The 22,235-nt window shown below is 51.9% G+C and overlaps 2 protein-coding genes across 6 annotated transcripts in view; one reads left to right on the forward strand and one right to left on the reverse strand.

Moving 5' to 3' along the window:
• The window catches only part of mon2 (Mon2 homolog, regulator of endosome-to-Golgi trafficking), a 235,386-nt gene that overhangs the window by 47,578 nt on the left and 165,573 nt on the right, over nt 1-22,235 (forward strand). The window lies entirely within an intron of this gene.
• LOC149334994 (nuclear factor interleukin-3-regulated protein-like) lies at nt 881-6,462 on the reverse strand. Of its 3 annotated transcripts, none has more exons than XM_089551691.1 (2): nt 6,027-6,462; nt 881-1,431 (listed from the first exon to the last, which is right to left on the reverse strand). In XM_089551691.1, exons 1-2 carry the CDS (start codon nt 6,106-6,108, stop codon nt 1,016-1,018), a joined length of 498 nt encoding a protein of 165 aa, XP_089407817.1. In that variant the 5' UTR covers nt 6,109-6,462; the 3' UTR covers nt 881-1,015. The 3 variants fall into 3 exon arrangements, with proteins under 3 accessions (XP_089407817.1, XP_089407816.1, XP_089407815.1); XM_089551690.1 differs by having other exon boundaries at nt 881-1,434; nt 6,027-6,455; XM_089551689.1 differs by lacking the exon at nt 6,027-6,462 and adding an exon at nt 2,733-5,679 and having other exon boundaries at nt 881-1,434.

The raw sequence follows: 22,235 nt of genomic DNA on the forward strand, positions 1-22,235 counted from the left end.
AGTCTGGCAGAACCGTTTGATGTGGGCACAGTTTTGAAGTGGGCATTGCAGACACAAGTTGCTCTTCTCTTGCCATGCCTTTGCTATAAATGAAATGGCTTGGGGTGATGCCCTTGGCGGAGGGGATAGCTATGTAGCCCTGTCTTGCTTCGGCCATTCGGTAAATAAGTTAAATAAATAAAAAGTGTGATAAAACAAAATGAAAGGGGGGTTGGGCTCTCACGTGCACATCCTACTCTAAGTTCCTACCTCGAAAAATATATTACATTTTGCGTGGCAGCTACCTGGCTTGCACAGCCAGAAAGAAAAAAAAAATGGACCAAGTGTCTCGTGGCAGCGTCATAGCTCACGCGATGGCGGGGGTGATTGAGCCACTGTTGCCTCGAGCCGGTGACGGCAGTGCGAGAATCAGTGATCTGCGCAGATTGCACACTGCCACCCAATCCCTGGAAAGGTGCTAAACGGTTATGGCTGTGCCATTTATTTACCAGAAGTCGAGATCAAATGTAGCCTGCCCCACACGAGAACTGGACTGTCTCCCAAGCGTGAAAATGCCTTGGCTGGGCATGGCCGAGAAATCAAAAACGCTTTGGCCCTGTATATCTCTTGATGGCAGCAGAAGGGTGGGCAAGGATGCTCGTCGAAACAGTGCGAAGTATGGACGAACAACTGGGCAAGGACTAACAGGCACCGGTCGTCATCGTTTTTGAGGCTGCATCCCTTGTTTCCCTGCACTGTTTAGAAGCCCGCACACACTGCCCCCTTCCATTGAGGCTGCGTGTACTGTCCATTCAGTCCAGAAGAACAACGCATGATGCACTGGAAGAGTAGGGGCCGCCGACACCGCACCCGAGGTGGTGGGGGTGTCGAGCCCCCTTGTCGACTAGGCCGGTGATGGGTGGTGGTCCGTTGTTGGAACCGTGTCTGCTGCCGCCCGTAAGGAGACCGGTCGCTGCCGCCACGTGTCGGGCTGGGCCCGTCAACAGGCGGCGGCGCTCCAGACGAGGCCTCCTCGTCAGCTGGGGTGCTTCCCCACGAAGAGGAGCTGGCGCAGCTTATCCACCTCGCTGCGGAGCATGGTGAGCTCGGTGCGCAGCTGGAGGTTCTCCTGTTCCAGGTAGAGCACCCGCAGCGCCGTCTGCTGCTCCTTGATGCGGCGCAGCTCGCGCGAGCGCTTGGCCGACTCGTTGTTTCGCTTGCGGCGCTCCCAGTACGCCTCGTCCTTGCACTCGGCCGGGATGGGCTGCGGGGACTTCTTGGGCGGCGCGGCGCCCAGGCCTGCGGCTCCCAGCGCCGCGGCGCCCGTGGCCAGGAGCAGAGACGACGAGGGCGTCGGGCTTTGAGATAGCGGCGGGGATGGCGAGGGTCGGGACGCCGCCAGGGACATGTCCAAGGCTGCCACGGGACTGTCGTCCGAGATGTCAGAATCGGCTGCTGTAGGGAAGAGAGAAAAATGGGTTAGAGGGAGATATTCCTGGCCGCTGACGACGAACAACTACCGCGACAATGCAGACGTGCTAGCGCACCTTAATGGCTTCGACTGCCACGTGGACAGCTGGTACCTGTTGGCAACACTACGCGTTAAGGGCCGCGAGGCATCTGGAGACGGAAACGATATAGTGTTACTAAAGTGGCTGGCGATATTTAGATATTGAATATGAACCAGCTGAAGGACTCCTTCTGACAAAGTTGTTCGCTGGTCTTCTTTCTCAGCCGCGAATGATTAAGAAAAGAAGGGCGGACACAACCGTATGCAGCCATATGGAGAGGGATCACTTCTGAGAATACAAAACAGCACGGAGGACGCAAGAAACTAACGGGTTTGCGGAAAGTGCAATCGGTGCAGGCTGACACGTCACGTGACGCGAAAGCATGGCGCGAGGTGATGATGTGGATGAGTGGGCATGGGGAGATATGAGGAGGCGGTAGAGGGGAAGGGACGAAGCGGCGGTTGAAACGCAAGAACTGTTTAAATACGTACTCCGGCTACGACGCTAGAGCTGCAACGCTGCGACTTGAGTGGAAACGACTAAAAATGACGGCAGAGATGTGGCCTCTTTGATGAGCGCGCCCTCCGAGAAGACAAGCTGTGGGGTGGGGGGGGGGGGGGGGGTGGAGGGAGGGGAGGAGAGAGAGCCGCCCCGTCAGCATGAACAGCGACAACGGTCAACATGGCGTCACGCGGGCGATAGCGCGAAAAAAGGAAGCCAGAGAAAGAAAAACGCCAAAGCAACCGTCACGAATTCTCGGCAGCCGCAGCGGTAATTCCCCTTTCCACCCGCCGAAGAGGAGCTATTACATCGCGTGTCGCAACACGCAGGCCGGATGACTACATTATCGGCGCCACCGAAGGGGGAAGTACCCTGCATGCCGGCGCATTGCTTATCCCTGGCACCTCGCTGTGCAATATCGGTTGTCCCGGAAAGTACGGCTGCTCCCAGAAGGTTGTGTTCCTTCCTCTCCACCGCATATCGATGCGCGTCCTCGAGAGATCACTCGAAACCTGAGCTTCGTTATCGAGTTGCGTTAATAACGTCGCTTATATCGTTTGATGCCCATTTGCGGGGGCTTAGGCAACGGCGGTTTGCGGCGCAGCTCCAGCAACGACTGGCGTCTCGCGTACAAAAAGAAAAAAAAAAGCTAAGTCGGATTCGCCGGGGCCAGTGGCCTCGAGTGTGCGCACAGGAGGCGAACTCCTCTTTTGAGAGACGTCATCACAGGAGGTCCCTTACCTCCGCGAGGAGATGCAGCAGCTGTCCTATTGTCGCCAAGATGCGCGAAGCGAGCAATATTTTTTTTCCTCTGCGGGCTTGTCAACCGTTTAACCTTCCGCTGCCGGTTCTGCCTCTCGATTCGCGCGCGCGCGCGCGTGATGATGACGAGGACGACACCACGGAACATATACTGCGCGCCCATCGTCTTTTTTTTTTTTTTGCCTTTCCGGTTCCTTTCGCAGCAGCAGGCCGGTAGGAAACCTGGCAGTTCCTTTAAGCGTGACATCACGGATTCGTCGCGCCCTTTGGCAACCTGCTCCTCCCGTTTTTCGTTTTTTTATGCGCGCGCCGGAATGCGATGCTGCTTGCTTGTACTAGTTGTCGCGAACGGATAGAGAGTGACGCAAGCACGGTTGGTGGCGAGATCATCGGCGCTGCGACGAACCGATCCCTCTCCACCTTCGTGAAGCACCGCCGGAGGGGTGCGGCCCGTGCAAAACGCATCGGGCATCGTTGGAACACGCGTCTTGCTTCCAAGATCGCGCGCGCATGCGACAGGATTACGAAACCTGCCGCTAGTACTACTACTCGAGTAGGATCTGCCCTTAATAGGCTGCTATACACTAATCATGTTTCTTCCGGTGGCTTTTTCTTTAGCGACGTCACCCCGCATCAGCGGGAAGGCGCGCGCCTTCGTAGCGTTGCGCATCGGACGCGAAATCGCCCCGTGATTTCCGCACGCGCGACCGACCGATTGAGTCACCGCGGCGGCGCCGCTCCCTGCGGCGTCGGAGTTTCTCGGAAGCGCCGGCGAAAATACGTCCGGTGCCGTCGGCGCCGAGGCAAGACGACGCAACGCCCGCGAAAAAGAACTTTCTCCCCTCGGCGCGTGAACGCCCCGCGTTCCCTCTCCTGCTTTTCTCCCCTCCTCCTCCTCTCGACCTTCGTTTATTTTGATCGGTCATCGCTTCTTTTTCGGCCTCGCCCTCGTCTCTCTCGCCCGCAAGCTGGCGTCGCTGTTGCGGCATTTTCTGGGCGCCAAGTCAGCCAACCCTTTCCCCAGTGTGAATAACCGACCCGATGTGGTGCGGTAGCGGCGGTTATTGCGTCGCTGCCTGTGTGCGCGGCGATGATGACGATGTGCACTCGTTACCGTGAAAAGACCGCCCCGCGGCGGACGGACGGAGTACGGCGAAACGGCAGAGCGCGCGGTTGTGTCGGCGGGCTGACGTGACGAACTTATTATTCGCGTGACGCGGGCTTGCGCAAGCCGCACCCCACGCGCGCAGACGAGAAAACAAACAAAAGAATATCGCCGCGTCTTCGTCATCCGTTTTCTTTCTCGACATTTAGTGGGTAGACCGAAAACAACAAAACAAGCACTGCGCACCGCGTTCTAGAACAAAGGCTTGTCTTCGCAGCGTCAGCTACGATGCGAAGTGACCGTTCGGAAGCCGGAGGGGTTTCATCGGGTTGTTTGCGTCGTGCGAAACGACCCTGGGTCCTCAAAACACGCGCGCGGGCGCACGGCGCCTGTCGCCGTTGCGCAATGAGGGAAAACAGTCGTTTACTCCTCTCCCGCTTGGGTCGGCTCGTCGTAAACAAGTATCGGAAACGTTGCGTTTCCGGCAGCTTTTCTTTCTTAACCATCGCGAAAACGTTGCTCAAGTCCGCGTAAACTTCCATTTGTCGCGAATAGATGGCGCAGGAACGGTCTGCTCCCGTCGCAGCCGAAAAATAACGTTTCGCAACGGACAGAGGATCGTGACGTAAGACGACTACGCGCTGTACCGGTCTCCGTAATGCTTTGAAAACTCTCTTCTCGTTGCGAACCGATCCGACCGCCCGTAATAGTCGACTCAAAAGAGGAGAGAGGTTCAAATCGATTCGACGCGCGGTGAATAATCATGGCGCCGCGCGATTGTGGTGATTCACCGATGATGAGCAAAGAAACCCCCGCTCACACTTAGCTCGCAAAGAAGTTACGCGGTACTGACCCCCCGCACAAACGGTGACGCGAGTGGTGAGTTGTCCTGCGGCGGGCAGTTATAAAATCGATAAGAAAGAAGGTCGGAGATATTGACCGCTGCTGCAGCCGCTGTGGAATTGCGTATGTGTGGTGGCCGGGATGGCGCAAGGCCTTTTCGCAATTTTGCGCCGGATCTTGGAATCGCAGTCGCTCTCGAGCCAACCACAAAAGAACCGGAGAGCGAACTGGTGACTATAGCGAGGCGGAGTGAAAGACTAAGAAAAAAAAAATTCTGAACAGCCGTTTCATTGCGAGCTCAGATTGTAAACACCTAACTCTTGGTTTTACCAGTCTTGCGTATATCCTTTTTTCGTCCTCGCTTGCCGTCGTTATTTCCTTGTATATTCTGTCTATGTAGTCGCTATATATTGTTGAGCCATCCGCGAGGCGGATTTTAATTGCGATGGAAACTAAAAGAAAAAGCTGCGTCGGTCGGTCGCTGTTCCCTGCATCTTTTTTTTTCTTGCTTTGTTTTAGCGGCGTTTGTAGGCTCGTGCCGGATGACAAAATCCTGTCGTCACGCGTTTGAACCCGAACAGGCCGACCAAACGCAATCACACGTGCCGTAGGCGGAGCCGAACGGCGCTGTCAACAGCCCCCCACCCTCCACCGTAGGCTGAGTTGCGCACTCTTGGGTCACTGTTCCCTGGCACGCGCCACACGGATTGACCCCTACCTGCGCGCGTGTATCCGGCGCGACTGCTGCGGCACTGTATCATCGTCAACTTCTCCAGCGAGCACGATCTGTTCATTTTTTTTTTCTCTCTATTGAGCCTGCTTTAAACGCGGGCCTCGAGCGATCGAACCAAGCCGAGAGCACTGCGGAGACCCTCCACATTGAGAGAGCACCGCTCTCTTTTCGTCAACACGTTGCGACACGCGGACCGAGGCCTTTCCAGCCTAAGGATAAACAAGTCCGGGCGGCGAAAAATTCAAGGGGGGGGGGGGGATATGAAATAACGGTCATAGAGAAAGATATGTAACGGTCGTGGACCAAGGCGCGCAGGTAAATGATGCGAACTGTTCATCGCGAACTCGGGAGTTTCGACTCTTAAGGGGACTCATCGAAAAATTCGAAAGCAAGAAGTTCTCGCGGGCGATTGTAAACATATTTTGTTTAGGAATTGGACGACATGTCGGGAAGGCAATGATTATGATGAGGGGTTCACAGGGATCGGATGAGGTTGCGCATGATGCGTTGCCTCTTTGTGGACGAAAACAGGAGACCGGACGTAGAAAACGAAGAGAAAAGAAATAAAAGTGAAGTCGGTCGAGACACGAACCTTGGCAGAGCGGCGTCCTTCCGAGGGGCATCTCTCGTCCCCAGATCAGGTGCGGCTGTTCGAGAATGTGCACGGGCCCCATCACTAGTTCGGGCCCGTTTTGGAGCAGGAGCGGCGGTGGGCTCGCGGACGTGAAGGGACGAGCGGTAGCCAGCAGTAGCGGCGGCGTCGTCACAGTCCTCGTCGTAGCGTAGCGCTCAGATGAGAGTGGCGGAGGTAGCGGTAGCGGCGCTGCTCGCCGAAGCTGCTGCGATCATCACCCAAGGCGGCCGGGGCGCGGAATAAACACTGGGCGGAGAGCGGCGTCCGTTTGCTTTCCGCGAGGTGGCAAGGGCACCGACTGGCGCGAGCCTACGGAGCGCCGATCGTTTCAACGATGCGCAATCGGTGACTGATTCGTCCACGCATGAGGCCCTCCTTCTTTACCGCCCCACCTCTCTCTCTCTCTCTCCCGTGTTGTGTGTGTGTACGTCTGCTCACGACCTTTCTCTGGGGAGCGCGCCTCCCTAGGAGTAATTCCCTAGGCTGTCTGCTCTCGCAGCGCTCGCTGGGACCGCTCGCGGCGCGCCGCATGCGCCGCTAGTTCCTCGACGGGCCGCTGTTGGGGTGGCGCTGCGTTTCATCCTTCAGCCTCGGCGTCCCGCGCTGGAGCAGCTCCGACGAAGCCCTCTCGAAATTTCTGATGTGAAGCATTTACTGTGTGCGTTTGCGTTGTGCTGTTAGTCGCGTTCATTTTTACATGTTTTTACAGAACTGGTGTCACGGCAAACGCTGTTCAAAAACGTTGTGACTTGGTTAAAGCAGTGTTTAATCCACCGCCTCCGCACGACCATCGTGTCACGTAATTAAATGTATGTCGCAGCCCAGAACACGAAAACATCCGGTTAACGCCTGACGTGTGCATTATTTCATCTTCTTTCCAAAGATATATTACGCTCGGGCCTATTAAATCGCAGAGCCGCCTCTAAGTCGGATTGCAACGACCCACGGTGTGGTGTTACTTGGAAAATTCTCTACCTCCGGCTTTGCGAAACCTAAGCTATGCCGAAAGTCTGGCTGATAAAAGGCGGTCGCGATATGGAGGAATGTGTGCTTGATACTGCTTATGCGCGAAACCGCTGCCACGCTTCCGACGACGTTATCGGGAGTATGTACCGTCTTTGTCAAAAGTAACCAGGCTGCAGGGTTTGCTTCTAGCTCGTACAGTGGAGCCCTTGTGGCTCTCTTAAAGATCAAAAGGTATTGGAAAGTAAGAAGACCCCCAGTCCTTACCTTTAACAACCATTTCAGCTTCAGGGAAGCTGTAAGGGCTCCACTCTACGAGCTGGAAGCAAACCATGCAGCCTGGTTACTTTTGACAAAGACTGTACATGCGACTCGCTCGATGGCCGATGCTTCGGCTTGGAAGCGTATTTCGGCTTTGCGTGCAGAAAGTGTGTGGGCGCCTTGAGCTGCACTGTAATTCATAGCAGGTCGATTCAGTTGCGGATTAATTGATGCCACGTGTCGGTGGGGTAATGCGAGCGCGCGTGACACTGAAAAATGAAATAAGATAAGTCTTATGTGTCACGCACGTTCCTAAAACATTCTCGCTTCGCGTGGGTAGTGCGAGCTGCTGGCGCGCGCGTGTTGCGGCAAAAAGGCGATTTCTGGGCTGAATGGAGATGCGACGCGGAAGGCGGCTCCGCCGGCTCCGTAGCGGCGGGCCCCATGAACGGGAAGCGATCGCGGCGGACCGCGAGGGCAGGGAGAACGCGGCGGGGCCTAGGGAGTGTCTGTCCCCAGCACTTGAGGAGGCAGGTCTTTGCCTCGCGGGAAGCCTGGGGAACCTTTGCGCAATGTCGTCGCGGCCGTGCCCCCTTCTGCGCGCTGGTGGTAAACAGTTCGATTTGCGTCATCCCGTGCGTGTGCGCGCGCGCCCTTTCCCCGTTCCTCTCTCTCTTCGGGCGTTCTCGGCACTGGCTCTGCTGCTTGAAGGGAGGGGGGGGGGGGGGGTATTCGGCCGTAGCTGTACGTATTTGTATGTCTCGTTGTCAGGGAAGCCGGCTAAGAAATAGTGCGGTACGATTGAAGGCGGTAAGGGGTGTCCGAGAAAGGAAGGCGAAGATCGCAAAAAATAAAAAAGCGAGGGGGCGCAATAATAAAATGAACGACGTTGCGAGAGCTGGCGTGCGAGTGCGTGTTTTTCTGCAGCGCGCACTCCTCCTTTCTCACTCACTAAACTTCTGTGTTTTTGAGACGGCGAAGGAGGAGCGAGGGTGGGTTTTTTTTTTTTAAATTCTTGTCTGATGCCTCGCGTGTGAGGCGTCGAGCGAAAGGGGTAGGCGGCGGTGGAAGGGGGTTGTGCTCTGGAGAGTGTGGGGACGTGACGGGCAGCAAGCGATTCGGTTGCGTTTTTAGGCGAATTCGCCGCCGCCGCCGCTGGTGGGAGGAGCGCGTTGCGGAGTGAGGCACGGGAGTGGTGGGGTGGGGGAGAGGAGCTAGGTCTTCGCAAGTACCGAGAAAGAAGCAGTAGCGGCATCGTCGTCGCGAATAATACCAAGAAAAAAGCCGATAAAATGTCAGCGACGCTGCCTCGCATCGCGCGCCCTCGGCTCGGGAGTGTATTGCCCCAAGATTGTTGACCGCCCTGGCGCGCGCTGTGAACGCGCGCTCTCTTGCTTGGACGACGACGATCGGTGGTGGGTCGCGCGGTCGTTCGATGTCGGTTCGGCTTGAGCCGCTGGCTGCTGCCAGCGCCGCTCCTCCGTCCGTTTCATTTGCGAGCCCGGACCCGGCGGAGAGGAGGCGCAAAGTAAATAAATAGGGAAAAGAGGAACCGCTCCGTTTTCTCTTTATGTATATATTTTTTTTCTTTCGCGCCGCCGCTGGCTGCGGAACTTTGCTGGACACGTGCGCCTCGGAACTCTGGTCGTTCCTTCTTCTCTGCTATCGGTTCCGTAGGGTCGACGCATCGGGCGCGAATCTGCTCTGGACTCGGTCCGCTTGTCCGTGTCGAGAGATTGCGCGCTTCGATATCGGTCGTGTCTCCCGCCGCAGTGTAGCAGTGTGTTTCATGATTATGTATCTCTCTTGGCACTCGTCAATTTTTATTCTGGTCTCATTGACGGAAGCTAGGTGCTGACGATGAATTACATTTTTTTCCCTCTTTCTCTCTTTCCACCTGTGTACATTTCTGTTCGCACTGCACTGAATGAACGCATTCTTGTATCGGCGCATCGTTCTTTGCTTGGCTAGCGTTGTGCCGGCAACGCGAGGGGCATTCGATGCCATGCGAATGTGTTTGTTTGTTGACCGAAGCGGTGGACCCTGTCACTGGAGCATGACGCATTTCCTTGTACGCAGGTTCCGCTACGGCACTATAGTAGACCGATTGAAATAATGGAATCAACAACAAACTGCACCTGGCAAAGCCGATCCTGGGCGAATGGAAGTGGTGTCAACAGGAAAAGCGGTTCATTGAAGCTATTTTATGCCGCCTTCGCATTGGACGTACGCACCCTGATTCATGCTCATGAAACAGGGAAAGCCTTTTTTTTGCACTCTGTCTAGAAGTGGTCGCAGTAAACCGCATTTTGTTTCCACGTGGAAGCAACCACAGAAATCCAAGAAAAAAGCTTTTCAGGGTATTTTATAGCGAGCTTGTTCCTTTCCACTTGCTCTTTAGAGAAAATGTACTAGTATATAGACTCCACGCGAACGGTTAGGTTACCTAGAAGAAGAAGTTAGAAATGAACTAACATTTAAAAACTAGTAGTCTGTTAGCGCAACACTGAAATTTTTGAAGCCGTGTTTCTCGAACCTTCGTCAAATTGTTTAGGGGGATTCCCCACGGCGGAGTAGAATTTGTAGTAAGACAGTAATTACCCATTGTCATCGACCTAAGCTCAGCCGTACGGCTGCAAAGGAAAGCTATACACCTTCCACAGAAACTTCGTAGTTAAAGAAAAAATTCTCAATGGTCCTGGACCCCGAACCTTAACTGCTAAGTTTCTGTTCTAGCTATATATAGCTTTCCTTTGTAGACGTATGGCTGCACATTGGGCGGATGCCAATGAGTACAACTACTCCATTATTGCATTCTCTAACCTTGCGAGGGTTCGGATTCCACCGGCGGCATGTGGTTGTCGTTTTTTCTACTTTCCAATCAGTCGTGTTCTACGTTCCAATTTGTCATCTTTCTCGTGAAAAATGATTACACTACCAATTTCCCATTGATCGACGCGAAAATAAAATAAACGTTATCTATGATTCCCTTCAGTGACTGTTGGCAACCTTCATATGTATCTCATGACGAGTCCCTCATGATGAATAGCAGTATTAACACTATCTGAAATCTCGTAGGGGTGCCCAGGCGCACAATCAGGCTCCAATGTGAGCAGTCGGTCTGCGCCCTTAGCATTTCGATGATGTGAATAAAGGTTTGATTTCACTTACCCTTGTCTGCTTAGTAACCCCGTGTTCGGCTCATGACAGCCTCAGCTGCTTAGTGCGTAGGCGCCATGACTCCCCCCCCCCCCCCCCCCCAAAAACAAAACAAAAAACAACGACACAGTTTGTTGTTGTTTTAGTGCGCGAACACATTCTGCTGCTTGCACTACGCACTTCAGCGGACCCGCATTCGCGCCCGGGCTTCGCGGGAACAACTTCTACATCCGCATTACAGAGCTAACTTCGTGTAACAGTCCAGGATATTGAGGTTCTCCACGATAACATTAAAAACCGCGCGTGTCCACAGTAGAACACGTGACCCGGTACAGTGTATACAGCACAGACATGGACCAAACACTCTAAACAGAAAGGAGTAAAAAGGGAGTACTCCCATATAGGTGCATTTATGTTTATAGTGTATATATACACTATAAACAGAAAGGAGTAAAAAGGGAGTGCACTGTCCTCTAGCGTGCGCTAGAGGACAGATTACCCCATTTTAGAGCGCAGCTCTTTGGCGTCCGTTCCTGGGTTTCGCGTCGTCGTCGGCGTCGGCCTCGTAACCAGCTCCGCCCCCAATCTCACGCTTTTCAATTGGTCGAAATGCTCGTGACGTCACAGTGCGCGAATTTCAAATGGGGCCAATTGTACTTTGGCTAGTAACCATGCAACCAATCAAAGGGATCGTATAGTGATGCTGCAACTAAGTTGGACTGAGTTTAGTTAACTGCTTAATTAATCAATTAGCCTAATTAATATAGAGGAGAATGAAGAGGTCAGAAGAAAAGAAAAGAAAGACGCGCGCCGCAGCGACAACAGCGTCCGCGGAAGGAGACGCTGCTGAAAAAAAAAACAGATAAGTACGAAGCCGCGTTCCCACCACCACCACGCACTTCCCCACTCAGTAAGACGTTGCTCGTTTCATATACGTTGTGTCGAACATCCTAGACAGCTCCAACAATTGATAGGTTAATGACAGAACACGATGGATAGAAATGCAATAATGTAAATATGAAATAGCCTAATTAACCTTTCTAGTTAGACCGCATAAATCTATAAAACCGAGAACGAAATTGGTCGAGTTGGGGAATCGAACCAGGGTCTCCGGAGTGCGATACGAGCACGCTAGCCACTCCGTAATGCCAGCTGAATGGTTTGGAATGAACAAAGGCGCGTCTAGCTAATACGGCGTCTTCGTTCACTCCCATCTTCCCCCTTTCCCTTACGGCGAGGTGCAGGTGTCCACCCAGATATGCGAGAGAGATACATTTCCTTTCCTCAAAAAATAAATTTACCGTCCAGCAAGGCGTACAGCCGAATTGGCGATGGCGTTCTGTGGACTCCCTGGCAGCGTTGCAAGACGCTGTCGCGTTCCACTCTTACAGGCGAAGCTTAACATGTTAACCACACATCAGTAACACACGCAGACAGCCAATGGACGCGTCATTCGCTGGCAGCACTTGATTCATCATTCACAACCACATTCTTAACGTACGCTCCCTTGCCGCACATGCCAAGGACGTACACCACGATCACATTCTGCGCCATTCCTCTGTACTTTGCATTGCTGAAACCTGGATGGATCCCGAAGAGCCTCTCGAAATCATAGATTTCCTATACTGCTGTGGTGCTCGCAGAGACCACAACAGAGCGGCGGGAGTCGCTATCTACTTGCGCACAGGTCTCTCTGCAATACCAGTCGAAATGTTTGGCACGTCATGAAGTTGGCGAATTGTGCGCCGCAAAGTTGCCCAACGGCTTGCTGGTAGTAGCTGCCTACTTCGCCCCTACCGCACTCACGAAAGACGTCGTGCACTTCCTGCAACTCGCATTAGCCGTCCATCGATCCACACCGATGTTAGTAGTGGGGGACTTTAATGTTGACATAAAGACAAACAGCAATTTCCTAACACTTATGCGGGAGAACATCCCGTTCCTCTCGCTCGTAACGCGTCCCACGGCTGTGACAACCTCGCGAGGCACTTGTATAGATCTCGTCTTTGAGAATCAAGCATTGGTGTACCAAGTCGAACATATATCAGTCTATTTCTCCGACCACAAAGCTTCCTTCATGACTGTCAAGAACTGTTAGTGGAGTCTTTGTTAAAGGAATACGTGTGAAAAATAAAAAAAGAAATTCTGTGATAGCGCATACATGTGTTGCTCGATTTCTTTGCCTCAATCTATCGAAAAGGTGAAACAGCTTATTTGCTGCGCTCAAATTTCGCATTAGGAAGTAACGTAATCGTCGGTAATTTTTACTTCCATATATAGGTGTATTTATGTTTAGAGTGTATATATACACTCTAAACTGAAAGGAGTAACAGCTAGGGAAGTAAAGTCGTCCTCTATCTAGCGCACTTACTCCCTTTTTACCCCCATATGGGTGTATTCGTGTTCAGGGTGTAGGTGAAAAGCCAGATTATTTATAGTGAATGGACAAAGCGCGGTAGAGAGAACACAGTGAGAGGTGGATGCCCAAACTGCCACCTCAGGCTGTTCATCTCCTTGGGCTACGAGAGACGTCGAAGTATTCGCGGGCTCCTGGTTATTTTTTCCACCAACTGCGTTTCTCTGACGTGCGTTGATATCGTACAGCACGTGGGCGCCTGCTTCGCAACACGGCCTTTGTAGCACGGGGGTTCGATCCCTCCGTCTTGGGCTGAGTGAGCCACCGCGGCGGGTGAATGCCGCACTACATAAGGCTTAAATGCAGACCCCGTGATCTGGGGCCGTTTGAGCAACCCTGTACTAGCGATATATAGTTTCCGTGTTGAAAGCCGTAGCGTGTGCCTACTCATTGCCGTCTGCGACACCGAAGCGAGGAGACATATGACCAGGTGAGGCGAGTGGGATTGCGGCAACCTGACGCAACGACCAGTTCGGTGTATAATCTGGCGGCTGCGGCAGCGGAAAAAGGAGGAAGTGAAGGAGGAAGGTGGGCATTGGAGCGCGCCCGGTGTGCCGCTGCTTTATCGGGCCACCATCGGGATAAGGCCACCGTGTTTGTTTGAGCAAGCGCTGCAGGCTTGCGGGGCTTCGCAAACATGAGCGATTCTCCCATGAAGCGCAAGCAGTATCTGGCGTGAGGAAAAAAAAGAAAAGAAAGGAAAGCCTCTTGCGGCGAGAAGTGTCAGCTTGCGCTGTACGAGGAAGCGGACTTGTTTGCGCGTCAGATGCGAGCGAACATTTTCGTGTTTTTGTGCGATAGCCTCACCGATGCAAAAGGCCGGCGGCGACCGTCTCGCGTTGTAGATAAAATTCTGATTGGCTGGCGGGCGATGACGGCGTCAGTGACGTCACCAGAGCGGAGGAATCTCATTGGCTGGAAGGACGTGACTTCACCAGACTGGAGAATGCTCATTGGCTGGAGGGAAAGTGCACCACCTGCCGTACATGAAGGGCGACCTGGGTCTCACCAGCTCCGCCGGTCAATTCTGATAAAGGCATTCAACAGCTTCGAATGCTCTCGCATTTCCAACTCATACTGGAGTTAAGCGTCCCTGTGTTTTTTATTTTTGCACTGTACTTACCACTGCCGGGTCCTTATGTATTTCACCTTTCCGCCTTGTACATTTTTGTAGGTAGCTTCTGTCTAGGTAAGGCGTATGACTGTGCCTGTGCTCTTCCACCCCGTATAATATCGATAACCATGGGCCCCTGAGTGTGTTATGAATAGATAGACTAACAAGACAACTCGACTGGGCCGGAGGTTCCTTATAGTGGCCGAAGTAGGATGGGGAAGAGAAAAAATAATCCAAACTATCATTCCCGAGAAGACCGCTTCCCTACCCCGAATGCCCACCCGCATTTCATTTTCGAGAAGGGCAGCTATTTGGCGGGCTACATTGTGATTGAGACGAAACGCGGTGATTACCGCGTGTGTTATACTAACCCCCCCCCCCCCCTTATTTTTTTTTTCTTCGAAGGGAACTATATGGGAGCTGTTGCAATCAGAGCGGTGGTTATCTGTGCCGATATGGGCTGATATTGCCATCTACTGGCGAAGCCTACATGATACACTAAGCAAGACGACGGAAGGTGGACAACTGTATGAGAAAGAGTTAAGAGATGACCAAAGGCTTGAGGTATTACTGGAGGTATGACAAAAAAAAAAAAGTCCATGTAGCGCTTGTTGTGTGGGAGGCAGCACACGTCGGATTCACACGTCTCCGTGTAGTCGCTGTTTCAGTTTATTATTTATTATAACGTTCCCAACGCTTCGCAGCTCATGCACATTTTCTTTATCTTCAGTGTCGCATCTCCACGCATACGTAGGTGACTATTCTCCACGTGTTTTATTCGTTAATTCATTCATTTTATTTACTTATCGCAGTACCCACAGCTTCTGTAGGCATTACAAAGAGTAGAATGGGCAGGAACAAGAAATAAAAATGACATTGCCGTGGGCATTGCAGTAAATAATTATAATTGCGGTTTTCCGCGGAATGCACTGGACGCCATTGAGGTTTCCGATTACTAGTAACCCACTGCCTTAGTTCTGTGGCCACAGGGTTGGGCTCCTCTTTCTCTGAATTTCGCCTAGGAACTAAGTGCAGTAACGCCAAGTGGTCGAAATCAGTGCGGAGCCCTTCGCTACTGCGCGTCTGACAGTCGACATCGTAGTTTTTGACCACGTGACAAAAAGAAAACAAACCCGCGTTTAACCCGAGTATTTGGATTGCTGTATGACTGCAGTCGCTCAAGAAACTGGCCAGAAAGAAAGACAGAGAAAGTCGATCAAAAGTCAGCTCTTCTGGGCTATTTATTTGCATACTCACGATCGTTGAAAAGGCATTTTAACGAGGAAGATCTGTATACATTTATAATACGTGGCTTGCACAAAGTAGCGCATCACTCCAAGAGCACCGTGCGACGCAATGCGATAGTTTCGTTCCTGCTCCGCTGGAGTCTGAAACGCGTGGGATTGCCGACTGTGGCCGCGCCTAGCTGCGTCTCTTGCGCCGCGCAGTTTCGTAACGTAACTGTTAATTAATGCGAATACAATTAGCATTTATTTCCCCTTAGAAATAAATTGGGGAGGACACTGCGCATATGTTCAAGCTTTTTAAGTCTGTTGCTAGCCGAATTACTGCGCGTGTAGCTGAATTATAGTATATGTGTGATGAAGTCAGAAGAGCGAACATGAACAAGAGAGGTGCGCAAATTCCAGTTTTAATGACGACGCATGTAGCACAGACACAAACCAACCATAGGCGGACACAACTCAAGAAATAAGCGGCTCATTTATCTCAGAGCAGGCCGTCCAGCCAGTGCTGTCTACCGATTTTCGGGGCCTCGCTGTTAATCCGTGGTTAATCCCCTGTCACACTAGCCTCACATGGGATTATCTTTGCACGACCGGGGATTAACCACGGATTAACCAATGACTGGAGGGCCCGCTTTGAGAGAAGTTTTCCGCTTCATTCTTGAGTTGTATCCCACTATGTAGCCGCCAAAAGGCCTTACCTTGGCTGAATTATACCGCATCTACAACACGCTCCCTGATTTACGGATATGCGGAGAACAAGCCGAAATGTACAGTCTTTGTCAAAAGTAACCAGGCTGCACGGTTTGCTTCTAGCTCGTATAGATGGAGCCCTTACGGCTTTCCCGGAGCTGAAATGGTCGTTAAAGGTAAGGACTGGGGGCCTTACCTTCCAACAACTTTTGACCTCTAGGAAAGTCACAAGGGCTCCACTGTAGAAGCTATAGAAGCAAACCATGCAGCCTGGTTACTTTTGGCAAATGCTGTACCACACAAGTACGAAGTGGCAAATGCTGCCCAAAGGAGGCCCTCCAGTCATTGATTCGCAGGCAGGAGGTGCGAGGTACAAATGGGTACAAGCTTCCCCTGGCCTGGTGTACGGCTTAATTAATCAGAATGAAATGCTTGTGAAATGGGTCGCGCCGCGAAACGGAAGAGCGTGTTTGAACCGCCCTGTGTCGTCGCCTGCCTCCGTCCTGTGTCTTTTGCGGTTTTAGTCGTCATGTCTCACCAATTGGCCTACAAATTTGCTTTCCTTCGTTGTTTTTGAATCACAACTCAGGATTCAGATCCTGAGTTGTGATCTGAATCCAGATCACCGTCGCTGGATCTGAATCCAGCGACGGTTCCTGGAGTTGGTCCCTAGAGTCCCTAGACGTCTTGCTCCTTCGCGGATTCGTAGAGCTGCTCTGGGTCGTCCGACTGGAATACGGCATAATATTCGGAGAACAGATTATCCGTGGTCTGTTATGGATATAGCAGTGTGAGTTGTATAGGATAGTGAATACATAACCAGGTGCGGCAGATAGCTAAGTGGGGAGACTGGCGCTGGGGGACCCGGCTAATTGGATATCAGATCAGTCTTGAGTTCGGGACTGGAGGTTAGGGAGGCGGTTCCATCATGCATGAGACGTAACCGGCTTTGTGATAATGTTGATGGTGAGAATGATGGTGTGCGTCGCTGTGATGACGTTGTTGACGGCTGCCAGACGGCGAAATGTGGGAAGTTTCATTACGCAAATTTAGCACGAAAAAATTATTATATTTGCGAAAGTGGAGGGGGGGGGGATGTGTTTTGCAGCATTCACTTACGTGTACGAGTGAAAGGAAAATATGGGACTATGGTCGCCTCGGATGACGTATAATGAAATGTGTTTGAAGTCTAGAGTTTGAATGAAACCCGTCTGGTCGGGATGGTACATGACGAAATTAGAAGGCGCCGACCAAAAGAAAGGATGAGATGACGTGGCGGAGCCGAAACGTCATCTCATCCTTTCTTTTGGTCGGCGCCTTCTAATTTCGTCATAATGAAATGTGACGACTTCGTTGTGAGCGTAATTGAAAGGAAGGGATTATGATTGATCGATCCATTCCGCAACTATGGGAAAAATCGGTGCTGATCTGTCGCATTCTTCGGCTTGACGTGCGTTTGTAATTTTTTTTTCTCGCATTCTTTGTACCGTCAGCTAACCATGTTCTCTGTTTTCGCCAACCTTGCACATGATGATTACAGCCTGAATACGAATGTCGCCCGTATAGATTGCTCGCATTGTTCGTCGATGCCGCCGTGCTCGGTGTTTGCGCCGCTCCAAAATTCCGACGTGTTTCGTCCGTCGAGTTTCCTCCGATAACCGCGAGAAAATGTTTGCGCCAGCGTGTACGTTTCTCGAGGACCCGCGGTGGCTGTGTGAAGACCTAAGGGAAGGGGGGGGGGGGGGGGGTGGGTAGTGTGCTAAAGAAGCCCGTGTACTAAGTGCAGCTGTCCAGCCTTTTCCGCACTCGCGCAAACAACTCGACGAGAGAGCAGAGAGAAAGATATTCGTGCCGCCTCGCTTCAGATAAATGTGCATAGCGTCCGGCATTTCTCGACCCGTCGTTCACATGTTGCAGCTGCTTTAGCTGCGCGTACAAAGGGCGAGCTAGCCCACATTGCCCGTTTCTTTGGTCTTTTGTTTTTGTTTGTTTGCTTCTGGCTTGCCTCCGCACTTCTATTTCCTCATATGTTTCTTAGTGTAATTGAAAATAAAGAGAAAGGGAAAACACGATATTTCTATCGTTCTTTTTTCGTTTTTTTTTTGTCTCCTCTTTCGCTGTTTGCGTTCCCGCAGTCTACTCGAGATTACGCTGGCCTAAGCGTCCGTCGTCGTCGCCCGGAGAGCCTTGTCTGACATTGACACGGCGCTGATGAATGCGGGATGCCGTGCGCAAACGTTGTGCTGTACGAGGGGGTGTATGTAATATATACTGCTACGTATCGCTCCGGTTCCTTCCCTCTTCCTCGTATGCCCCCCCCCCCCCCCCCCCTCCCTTTGCAGCGTACTGGAGTGAGAGAGAGAGAGAAAAGAGACCCCCTTTTCCTTCTCTCTTTCCCTACTTAGCGCCACCCTCAACATGCGTTGTTGCATGCATAGGCGCTCTAGTGTCTGAGATTTTGTTCTTGTTTTTCTGCGCTTTATTTTTTTTCTTTTCGCCTCGGTCTGTCCGGCGCGTCGCGTTGCAGCCTGCGGGCACTTGTTGTTTTCGACCTCATCCTCCTCCTCTTCTGATGGCGGCTTGGCGCGCATTTTGCGCGCGCTCGGCCCAATCGGTCGTTGTGTAGACGGCGACTTGCGCGGTAGCGCGATACGTATACTTCTTCCTCTTTTTGTTTTTTTTTGTCATTCTTTTCGCTTAGTATGGGTACTGGAGCGACATGTATTGTGTTTTCTCTTGGCGGGACCGCACAGACATGCGCAGACACGTAAAAAAAAAAAAAGAAGAGAGGACCGTCTGTTCCCGCGTGTTCGCGTAACAATAGGTGAACAGAACGAAAATATGACTGTGCCTGTTTTGACGTTATCTTATTTAGAGAACTACATGACCCCTACGCGCGGCTACTTCGCTTTGCGGCCGAGCAATGAATAAGGGGGGGGGGGGGGGGGGGGGGGGGCAGCAGGCAGTTATGGACAGAAGTAGCGGTCATAGCGGACACCCCTCCTGAGTACTGTACATAAACTCGCTCAGTCACTACATTGTCTCGTCCTGAACACCTTAGCCAAATAATTACACTTTTACACGCAGCAGAGAACCCGCACTCGCGCGCGAAAGTTGGCGAGTCCTTTCCGGCGACTTTTTCAATGCTCGCGTCCTCCTCCGTCGCACGTTCCTGCGTAATTCTGTTCGGAGATGACCGTTGGTTCGAGTCTTTTCAGGCGTCGCGCAGCTGCTGCTGCCAAGGACGCGGCCAGTCGGCAGCGTCGCTTCGGCGGGTCAGGAAGCTCCGCCCACCCTCGGGGAATTCCCGCGCGAGGAGCTCAGACCTTTGAGCGTGCAAAGAGTGAACGGAGGAGAGGGAAAAGCGCGAAGGCACTGAAATTCGAATTTTTGACCACGGATAACTCGGCTTCTGCAAAGCGAATTAAAAAAAATAGTTGCTAGAGGATATTCGTGAAGCGGCGTCGTTTTTGACGTCCCAGGAATACCGCAACTTTTTAATAGCCCCTTTCATAGCCCCTTTAAAGGGAAACTGCATAGTTTTTAGAAATCAACCAGTTTAGGAGGGTCGAATGTGTGAAACCTGCAGGTAAAGCATGCGAAGTGTGTTTGGGCTAGCACTTGAAATAGGGGAGTAATCGCCGATTAAAATCCTCCGAACGCCCTTCAAGCTTCTCCGCAGCGCACAACGCCAAGTGGGGGGGGGGGGGGGGGGGGGGGCATGATGACGTCATCGAAGGTATCGGTACATTTCCAACATACAAACGCCTGCTCTGATGAAAAGAACCAACGCCGCCGAAGGCGAATCCTGCCGAGAGTTGTTTGGCAGCGTCTAACGAGTCAGGGCAGGGTGTGGCTGACGACAGCGGTAATTTAAAATCATATCTTCCGTGACGTCACGCTGAGTTTCCCTGCACTCCTCCGGTGCATTGAGGAGAAGCGCAAAATTCAATCGTCGATTACGTCACTATTTGAAATGCTAGTGCAAAAACACTTGGCATGCTTTACCTACAGCGTATACATAGATTTCACTACTTGAATATTGCGAAATTCTCAAAAAAGTGCTGCAGTTGCCCTTTCAGTGTACGCTGTAAACAGGAGGGAGTAAAAAGGGAATAAGTTGTCCTCAGGCGAGTGCTCTAGTGGGCAGCTTACTCCTTTTATGCGTAGCATACTGCAATCACTTAGTTCAGCCCTTGGGCGCGGCCCGGCAGCCACCAAACCACGTGACGTGACGTCACGTGGTTTGGTGACGTCACGTCAAGAAGAAAAGAGGAAAGAAAACAGAAAAAGAAGAAAAATAAAAAAGAAAGAAAAAAAGGACGGCTGAGCATGCTGGTGGTTGCCACCGCCCCGTTTCAAAGGGGGTGCTCCTATCCGTCCATCCATACGTCACGGAGGAAAAGCTGCTGAGAAAATCGAGTGCCGCCAAAAAGACCGCGCAATATGCAACGCATTCTTGGCTTAACCAAGCTAAGCCTGGGCATTTTTTTTACTCTCATATAGGCATATTCTTGTTTAGAGTGTACCGCGTTAACTGTTGTATGCATGCACGTGGTATCCTCGTGTAATTTCGTGGTTGGTATAGTGGTTTGAGCGGAGGTGCGGGGCTCGATCTCCGCGGCGCCGCTGGGTACTGGCCCGTTTTCCCAGTCAGCACAGAACTTTCCTTTGTCCCAGTACTCGGCATTCTGTGAGGGCGATATTTTTGAAAAAAAAAAAATCAACAAAAACAAATGGGTCTTTGGTGCCACGTCGTCAAAAGGCCAAACTCGCGTCAGCGCTGCCATTCATTGACCTATAGATGCCGTATCGCCGTTGAAGATCGAATCTCAGTTATTATAATCAGTTCAGCGCGTCATTGCGCCTGACGGCTTTGTGGAAGTTGTAGTTAACTGGGTCGTCCAAGCGTGCGACTCACGGCGCAAAAATTTCACCGGACGTATCTCTTCGCTCGATCGCATTGTAGGCTGATTGCTGCTGCTTTATAGGGTTCGTCGTGTAGCTCCCCTGCGTGACGATGAAATTCCATGGGGCTGTGTATATGCGCCGGGGCTCCAGACAGCTTTCTATGTCGTTGTGATCCGATAACGGAAAAAAAATTGAGAAAATATAGAAAAAAAGACGGAAGAGTATGCAATAGTTATGTCGTGCCAGTACTGACCTAGGGGGCAGAAATATGGATGGCAAGGGAGAGGCTTGCGACTGAATTGAGGAGAGCGCAGCTAGCTGTGCGGAGGGAAATGATCGATGTATAACGTTGAGAGACGGAAGCAGAGCAGAAGAAACTTGATTTACTGGCGTTCTAACTGAAACCAAGAATGTGAAGCGGATTTTGGCAAGGAATGCTCCATCAGGGTGAAAGAGTGAACACAAGGTGCGGCAGATCAGGTGGTCGAATCAGATTAGGAAGTTTGCGGGAATAAGATGGCCGCAGCTGACGCGGGAGACAGGGTTTTAAATGCGTGAAGTGCGTTTCCGAAACCAGCGCAAAGAATCATGGGGCAATCGTCTACCGGCTATACTTCCGGTTCCGGTTTTCTCCCTCACCCTGCCTGTTGCATTGAAGTCGCCGCACGTGCCGTCATCTTTTATTCTTTTTTTTTTGTGTGTGTGCTGCTACATCACTTATTGTGCAGCATCATCGTATAAGATCTGCGCGTGATGCGTATATGTGCTCATCCGAGCCCAGAAAGTGACAGTCCCGAGATGTAAGCGCGTTCTGTCGTGGTTAATGTGCCGACGTATAGGCTGGCTGTTTTTCGCGTGTGATGCTGTCAGTATCACGTGCGTTTGAATCAGGCTAACGCTTCCGTTCTTATATATATATTTTTTTTCGTCGCACTGCGAAGTGTTGAAACCTGCGCAGATGAGAGACGTATCTTACTCGCACCGCGTAAAGGCTGCCAGTGGACTAGCAAACTATATCGTTGCATGCCAGTATGCGCACCGCGCGCCCCAACGCATCGCACTGCATGCATGTTCTTAGAAAACTTCTCATCACTTTCATGATTTTGCTTGCATTTCGTTAGAAAGCACGCCACAAAGCAAAGCAGGGTCGATGTCGCGTTGGTCTTGCTGTGATGCAGTACAGTCGGTGGTGTGTCTGTGCAACTGAATTAGTAACACTGCGACTGCCGTGAAGCAAACGAGCAGAGGGAGAAAGTTGAGACCGGAAGTAGCGGTCGCAGACGACTTTTCCCGTGACGCTTTGCGTTGACTCCGGAAGCGCACCTCACCCATTGGAGGTGAGTGGAAGAAGCCTTTCTCCCGCAGGAGACTTAGTTGAGCTATTGATGATGATGATATTGGTGGTG

Source organism: Amblyomma mixtum, chromosome 7 (assembly GCF_055824585.1).
Source record: "Amblyomma mixtum isolate Tamu chromosome 7, ASM5582458v1, whole genome shotgun sequence".
NCBI classification, from domain to species: Eukaryota; Metazoa; Arthropoda; class Arachnida; order Ixodida; family Ixodidae; genus Amblyomma; species Amblyomma mixtum.

Bases quoted from the DNA above. Each gene is read 5' to 3' on its own strand.
- LOC149334994 (XM_089551689.1), bottom strand. From the start codon at position 3,000: ATGTCACGCTTAAAGGAACTGCCAGGTTTCCTACCGGCCTGCTGCTGC. The intron at 1,435-2,732 runs GTAAGGGACCTC...TCTTCCCTACAG, and splicing joins TGCTGCATCTCCTCGCGGAG to CAGCCGATTCTGACATCTCG.